Below are 8657 nucleotides of genomic sequence, written 5' to 3' on the forward strand. Positions count from 1 at the left end.
GAGAGAGAGAGAGAGAGAGAGAGAGAGAGAGAGAGAGAGAGAGAGCCATCTCTCTTCTTACCCCTGTCCCGTTACCTTCGCGAACCGCCATTAAAACAAGAGTCACGATCCCGTCGTACTTGCCACGTATATTCCTCGCTGGAAACGTTTCCGCGCGACGACCGTTATCGTTATTGCGAATCCGTAATATCTCCCCCTTAGTCGCGCACCTGGAGAAGCACACCGTTTGTGGCGTATGGACCGTTAAAATCACGTTGGTCGTATCGGCGAGACGAAGAGCCGTAGCGCTATTCGTCGCTGATAGAAACCACAGCAGACGTAAAGTAACTTTTACGTTAATATGATGTATGATACGTCGGATATCCAATTTAAACGTCCAGCTTTAATCTCGTTTCGAAGATAAACAGATATAGCTCGTTTGCACAAGTTGATCGCGTGTAACAACATTAATACGATAGCGTCCGATGTAATCATCATCGATCGACTTGACATTCGGCCGAAGTAGTTGCCGCGATTTCCGAATTCTGTCGAACTCGAAGGGGGTTGAAGATACCGACGCTCGAGTTAGGCCAAACACGACGGACGGCTACAAAATGGCTGTAGGCAGCCGAGTGGGCGTATATAATGGAGGCTTCCAGGTTGGACGTGTGTACATACGTATACTGGCACACACACATACACACATACACATATCGCCACATCGCGAGCATAGGGAGAGCAGTAGGTCTCTCTCCGTAGGAGAGCAAGTGAGTGAGTGAGTGAGTTTATTGATTGGCTTCCTCCCCGGGGTTGGCTCGCCCGTTCGCCAGGCCTCTCTCTGCTCTACTCACCACTCTACTCTCGTCTTCGTGTGCTCTCTCGCTCTATACTCATCTCTATCTTTCCCTTGCCGTGACTCTAAATCCCTCTCTATCTTTTCCTCTCTTCTTCTCTCCCGTTTCTCCCGCATTCCCTCGCGTACGTCTACTCCCTTTCGACTACTTCCTCGGCCACCTCCGTATCCTCCGAACGAGTCGGCTCCCACAGGTGCTTTACTTGCTTCGCTTAGCAACCCTCGTGGCCGCCTGGTGAACACATACACGTACACACACGTTCATGCTCGACGTTCAGAAATAGGCAAGCGCGCTGTGACTCACGCAACGGGAGACTTCTCCCTCCCTCTTCCAGAGCCACCCTTTCGGGTGGTTGTATAGTCTGCATGTGCTCGGCGGCGGCAACGGCGGTGGCGGTGGCGCCTACCAGAGAAACTCCGACGGTAGGCATTGTTTATCGTGGAATTCAGTGCCCTTACTGCCTCGCTCTCTCACCACCTCTCCTGGACAAGCCTCTATTAATTTACTTGCTTAATAATACGACGGCCGCTCTCTCGCTCGTTTCTCCCTCATCTCCGCCCCGGTCGCTCTCTTCCCTTAACGGGTTACTACGAGCCCCGTCACTTTCGATGCCGTCAGACCGCTATTGTTTTACTGGCAGCGTTGAAAGTTGCAGACTATGTTGTATGACGACACAAGGAGGGGATGCTCCGCGCGAGGGTGTAAATTGAAGCGGCTCGATTGGGACGCTCTGACGCGAACGCTCTGATTACAGGAAATGAGAAATATGTCGTTACTAACACGAAAGGGTTCCTTTGAAGACAGGCAGAAGTGTCTCTTTTTTCCTGTCTTTACGTAAATTGATTGATTTCTGTTTTTCTTTGTTCGTGCCATTGCACACTCCCGCGAATCTTACTGTCCTGTTATTCGTTATTGGACAATATAGATGAATATGTCTGCTTGCTCTTTGTGTAGTAAGACAACATACTAACATTTTAAGTTATTAAATGGAAATTTAAATATCGAAATAGCTATCGTGTAGCTTTCAACAAAATGTTAATCTAATATAAGAAATATATATGAAATTAAATTTTTTTTCTTTCTATTTAGATTGATAATTACTATATATATAATATATGATAATTATATATATTTAAACCGATATACAAACAAATCTTGTACATATTTAACGATACTATAATTGCGCTGCAACTCTTTTTATCCATTAAAAGGACACTATGTCAGCAAATGCTACAGTGATACTATCTTAATTTTAACCCAATCGGGAGATACCGCTTTTTATTATCAATGATCGCTTATAGACATTGACTGTACCGGCATTATAGAAATGTGCGGTCTTTTTCTCTTTGATGATTATCTTTGATTTCCCGTAACCGGTTACTTATTCGTGTCTTTTCTATCGTCTGGAAATTCCTGAAACGGCATTTAATACTTAAAAAAATCACCTGATATATCGACGTTTAGAGCACGTACGAGACGTGCACATTTTACTGATCAACAAGGTAAAAAAATTTACGCCCAGATTCTCCTCGCGTCGTCTTAAAAATAAAATATCGAGGCTCAAACATAGTAAGTACAGTCCAATAATTTCATTGATTATCGTAATTGCTACTATACTCTCTATTGCCTTAGAATAATGAATAAAAAAAAGGCTACGAAGTTGGCGATTAGAAATAAATAGCATATCGGTCTATTGTATGACGTAGCGATTGCGCGAGTATAAGGGGCGGATCTTGTCGATGGCAGTACGGAGCAAACGCAGCCGTAAGCTGTACACGATTGTACAGAAGAGAGGGTGTTTGTACGTGTGTGTATGTGTATGTGTGTGAGAGAGAGAGAGAGAGAGAGAGAGGGAGAGGGAGAGGGGGAGAGGGGGGGAGAGAGAGAGAGAGAGAGAGAGAGAGAGAGAGAGAGAGAGAGAGAGAGAGAAGGTTAGTTGGTAGGAAACGTTTGCACATCCGAACCCGGGCGTAACTATTGAAGCTACCTCTATATATACGCAGCTCTACCAGGCTGGAGGACGTAATTACGCGCGTTCTGCCAATATTGGTTAACCTTTCGAGGTTGACGCCACCATATGCAAAGCCTCTAATGAGTTGCTCGAGTGCTGCCAGTGTCTAGCATTACGCGGTTCTCTATACACCCTTTCGCATATCTCTCTTAGTGGAGGAATTTCTACCGTTTCGATCCCTATCGTTTTAACCTTCCTCTGAGTCTGCCGACAATTTCGTTTCACGTATATGATACGTTTCTCTTCATCCTTTCACTCCCCGGAACGATACCGCGCTTCTAAATTGACGTTACATTCCAATCTATGCAGAAATACGTGCAGCAATGCTATAACTCCGAGTTCATTTTGTTATTGCACGAAATCCATTTGCTAAATTCGATATCGCATAACGTCGACATTTGATTATCGACCTTTTGACGAGCGATTAACTGACAATAAAAAAGATATTCGTTCCTATTTATTTACTGTTAGTGTCAGATTAAAGGTTTTAAAAAAAAAATCGCTGAAGATATTTTTAAATAAGTCACTCAAAATGCCAGCTTGAATTAACGTTGAAATTCACACGCGATATATTTGATATTTGTATGTTTATTGGCAAATCACATATTAAAAATCCATATATATTTTGCTCTTCAAGGACGCTCGTCGCACGATTTTGCTTTAGCATCGACAAAGACGATAAGAACGTGTCGGAGAAGTTTATGATAGCAGATAGCGCCATTCACTCGTAATCTACTAGTCCATGAGCTGTCACACTATAAGCATAACGCTTAGATTTTTATACATTCGGCTTTTACATTCCTTCAGCATATATAAACTCATATTATGAAAACTCAAAAACGCTTATTATGCATATTGACTTGTTATTTCGATTTCAATGCATATCACGAAATCCGATCACGATACTTGTGAAGAGAAATATAACGTCTTTTTTCTTTTCTGCATTGGATATCTGCTTGCGCGATTTTAATTCACGGTAAAACTTGACATTTTCGGAATACCGATAGCTTCATAATTCGAGTGCGAATAACGGTAGAATTTTTCGCGAACCAATCGCGTTGAGACATGCTACAAGGAAGAAAGGAGATTGGACTGGTCGTTGCACATTCGCCAAGTTTTTACCTTGCTCTCATTCGTCGTCGCATCTACATCGTCGCATATACAAGACGTGATCACATCCGAGCGATTCTCTCTCGGCACGCAACGGTACACTTAGTATGTAAATGCCGATGCGGACTCGTTGTGTATGTAGATAATTGCGTGGCGTAGCACCGGCGCGGCCTGGAGTGTGGGAGGCAGTCGAAATTGCGCATATTAACGAAGAGGGCGAACTTTGATTATATCTGCAAGCTTGTATCGTCATTTGCTGTCGATTTCTGACGAGTCTGCGATTCAAAATACAGACTATTACCTTCTTTCGCGAATTTCGTTAACTTTCTCATTTTTAATATTGTCCGACCGTGTCAGAATGAACATGCAAAACTAGAATCCCTATAGTAAGTTCTTATTATAAATTCTTACTATATGAATTTTTGAAACAATTCTATACAAAACCTGTGTTTTATATGATGCTTTGCAACGCTGATAATCCAGAAAATATTAGAGAGCCTTTTCGATTTCCCGAAGAAAGGACATATCCGCAATGAAATTAACAATTTTCCGTCGTAATATGGTTCATTGTTTTGTTCTTTCACGAATGCTACCATATGGTCGCAACTTCAACGGCGGACGCGGAAGCCTATCGAAATCGATAGGACTCCTTCGAGGACATGGCCGCTTTCTTGCGGTAGCAGCAGGCGAAAGGAGGAACACGATCGAAGGAGAGCGAAAGAAAGAAAAAAAAAAGAAACGTAGAAGTCGAGGAGAGGCTCGTTTTACTGGCGACGTATCCCGGCGGCCGCCTTTCCCTTGTACGAGGGAGTTTAATAGAGGGTGAAACGTCCTCCACCTTCTTCGAGTCAGCCTCCTGCGGATTGCCGTTTCCATCCCCATCGACGCGGTCATCTCGGCAATCTCGGATGCGGATCGCAGTGGTAATCGGAGGGTGGTACGGGGAGTGGATTGCACAGCCTCGTGCTCGTTGAGTGAAAGCGAGAATCTAATAATTCGCCGTTCGTTCGATTTACCTCGATTTTCGTTTTTCTTTTTCTCGCTCCTCGGCTTCCTCTCCTCGTGTACCGAACGGTTTCTTTAATCTGACCGACGTGCACTCGCCTAATTCGATTACATAAAGTGGAAATGGATACCTCTCTCTGACAACGAATTTATTTTTAACAGTGCCACAACGGAAATAAAGAATCTGCGATTGATGATTATTTCCGTATACAATGTTGGAGGAAGTTGTCATAAATCGAATACAGGAATGTATAATATTTGATCGATGTTGCGGTTCATCAAGAATATTTGTTTACATTATTCGGATACAGTTGTAAATTTAAATCCATTGTTTCTCACAAAATTTGTAGAATACTCATAAACCGCTAAGAATATTATTTCGAAAATTTATTATCAATATTGATCTTCTGATTGTCTTTGTAAGTCGATATCGATATCGATACTACGAAATTTTCATTTATCCCACCGGCGAGCAACAGCAGCAGGTATCTCGTCAGGATGTGTTCCGCTCGAGGCAAAACATTGTTACTAACCACTACCATCGCCGCTATCATGAACCACTGTGCCTCTTCCATCGTTTCACAGCCGATGGATCGTCGATAGGTATTTTAGCCTGTAGTATATAACAGTATCCACCTATAACATACTCGTGCACCCGGGTTCTTCGTAAGGGAGACAGGGAGGAATGGAAGAGAGACGCGAGAGGAGTAGACGAGACTGAGCGAGCAAGCATGAGGGGGTGGGAAAGAGGGGATCGATCGAATCGCCATTACGGCGAGTGAGTGCCGGGGGTGCACGATGGAATCACGCCGCCGTTGGGGGTTTATTCCCCGTATATATTTGCCGGAGTATCACCCTCGACCCAGTAGGATGCCGCCCCTCCTATCCCGGAGGGGTTTGATGTTCAGCAAGGCGGAAGAAAGAGAAAGGGAGACAGAAATAGAAAAAGAGAAAGAAAGAGAGAAAGGCATGGATCTAGGAAAGCCGAGGGCTCGTGCAGAGCACTTCGGACTTGCCAAAATCTGCAGGGAATTCACACCCTCGACACGATACCACTTCTCCAGTGGAGTGGCCTGTTTCGACAAATATGGAACAATAGTTACCTTCTGGCAGGCAAACGACGAGTGTTGCTTAACGGCGATTACTCAATAATGCAATTGACATTTATTGACCAGATACAACTAATAATTCGATTGTAATTTCTAAATTTCTTCATGAGAAATAGATACACGGAAAAAACGATTTTGCTGAAGTATTTAAAAATTTAGGTAGATACAGAGCTAAAAATAATTTTGTGTTGAACAATCAAAATAATTATGTAGAAACTTGAGCATGATAAACGATGTTGCAAAAGTTTTGATATTCTAGAAATCTGTTCAAGTGTCCTATATATATTTCGATAAAATTTTAGTCTGTACCAGGCTACACATTTTAAGATACTTCAGTAAAAAAACTGTTTTTTTTTTCATATATATCCTAGATTATAATCGACCTTTGTAATATGTAAAAAAAAATGTATATTATACATATCGATTAATTAGTAACTGGTAATAGAAACTAAGCGATTCGCGTGCAAATATTATCTACGGTTTATTAAGTTTTTTGGATCTTGATTTTTCTCATACTGCACTTCCTATTTACAAACCGCTGCTTACTCAAGCGTAACGCAATTTTTAAAGAATTTCAGGAGACGTCTCATTGTAAGCTATCTTTTTCGTTGTCTTTTTCAGGTACGGCGCTGGGTACGACCTGGCAGCGCGGCGGAAGAATGCCACAAGGGAGTCGACGGCAACCTTGAAGGCTTGGCTGAATGAACACAAGAAGAACCCGTATCCGACGAAAGGCGAGAAGATTATGCTGGCTATCATCACAAAAATGACGCTGACGCAAGTCTCCACTTGGTTCGCGAACGCGCGGAGACGCCTCAAAAAGGAGAACAAGATGACCTGGGAACCGAAGAACAAGACGGACGACGATGACGATGCGGTGCTCACCGATTCCGAAGATAATAAGGAAAAGGACGATCTCGCGTCGGATAACAGAGGCGACCGGGTCGGTGAAGACGCGAGGCGGGGCCTTGACGATACCGGTAAGCCTTTTTTCCTTTCCACGCATGATATCCGTTGCCCGACAGCGAGTCAGAATTCATTATTCAGTAAAACGCTGCCCGCAGATATGAGCCGTCACGTTTTCACGTTGCTATCTGCGAGAGCGATTTAGAAAATTGCTCGTAGTCGCGGGGCGTGCTGAAGTTAACACGCAAAATCTTAGTTTACGCCACTAACAGGTCTACAAACTATGAAACGAAATGAAACGAGGGGCGTGTCTGGTAACGTCACTGCAAAAAAAATGCCGAGAGAGTAATAATAATATTCAAAACGACTAGCTGACGTCTACTTCGAGAAACGAGAAACAGTTTGAGAAAGACAGAAATTGCTGTGGCGCAGAATAATATTCGCGATAACTCGTCATTGTTGCTATCAGAGAATTTCTATCGTTAGAAACGTTTGATCCTCAACATTACGATAAGTATCATCAACTAGAGTTAGAATTGTTTCTTGACGATAGGTTCAACGCGTGCAAGGCGAGCCGATCTCTTTGACTTCGGAATGTCGATGGCGTGTTTCCTTCGCGTGACTAGTTTCCCTGATATCGAATATCCATCAGCTGGCGTTTCTCGTATTGCGCAAGTATGCATTTCGCTCACAATGAATCGGACTTACGACTTCACTCTGAGCGGTCAGCAGTTGTTTCTAAAGATTGCGTGAATCTTTTTGATGGAATGTATGTATCGTTCTTAGATATACCTCTTGCAAATATATCTTCGCTCCATGCTTCAACCGAAAAAGATCAATGATAGGGCTTTTAGTATTGTCGTTCGCATACCTGTCGTTCCTCGAGAGCTTCTGTGGGTTGCCCATCAACCGTAAATTTTTACGGCTAACGATTCTGAAATACGTAGCTGCAAAATTTGATTCGTTTTAACACTCTATTCACCATAAGCACGTCGCACGCGCTTATTAGGGGCTCGAATACCATGACTCGTTTTCCAAATAATAATTCAGTTATCAAAGATATTTGCATTCCGAGGACAATTCGCTCGTCGAGGCGAATTTCTTCGCACAGCGACCGGAAACGGCTAGTTAGGAATTTGCGGCGAAACGGAGCGCGCGGTACGGAGTGGGTTTCTACATCGCGGGGGCGGACATAATGGTTCACATGTGGGTAAACACAGTGACGGGTTGCGGGTTGCCGCGCGAAGAGATTAATGGCTCTCGGTTCGGTCCCCCGGTGAATCGGGCCGACGCCGCGCCGTACCGGTATTGGTATTGGGCACCCCGTGCTGGACCGGGTTGCTTGCCCGTGAGCTTGCCACGAGCGTGTAGGTGTATGTACGATGCGCGAGAAGCACAGATCTGTGAGAAGCACGTAATTGTATGCGTGTGCTCGTGCAAGAGGGAGAGGGTGCGCCTGGTCTGAGTAGCCATCCGTAGAACCATATCCACTCCGTGCCACGGAGTCCATATATATAGACATACATATATACATATATATATATGTACATATGTATATTGTATGTGAGTGTATATATATGTACATATATATATATATATATGTGTATATATTGTGAATGTATATAGATACACACGAGAGAACGTTGGTTCGAAGTACGGTGATGTATCGGCGCCCGCGGCGAG

The 8657-nt window shown here is 43.6% G+C and overlaps 2 protein-coding genes across 2 annotated transcripts in view; one reads left to right on the forward strand and one right to left on the reverse strand.

Moving 5' to 3' along the window:
• Positions 1-8657, reverse strand: part of sowah (ankyrin repeat domain family member sosondowah) — a 278269-nt gene that overhangs the window by 170653 nt on the left and 98959 nt on the right. The window lies entirely within an intron of this gene.
• Positions 1-8657, forward strand: part of LOC108765627 (homeobox protein araucan) — a 44234-nt gene that overhangs the window by 21290 nt on the left and 14287 nt on the right. Inside the window, exon 4 of the mRNA XM_018514422.1 lies at positions 6690-7048. Within this exon, the coding sequence (XP_018369924.1) occupies positions 6690-7048 (359 nt within the window). The remainder of the gene's footprint in view (positions 1-6689; positions 7049-8657) is intronic.

Source organism: Trachymyrmex cornetzi, unplaced genomic scaffold (assembly GCF_001594075.2).
Source record: "Trachymyrmex cornetzi isolate Tcor2-1 unplaced genomic scaffold, Tcor1.1 scaffold503, whole genome shotgun sequence".
Taxonomy (NCBI): Eukaryota; Metazoa; Arthropoda; class Insecta; order Hymenoptera; family Formicidae; genus Trachymyrmex; species Trachymyrmex cornetzi.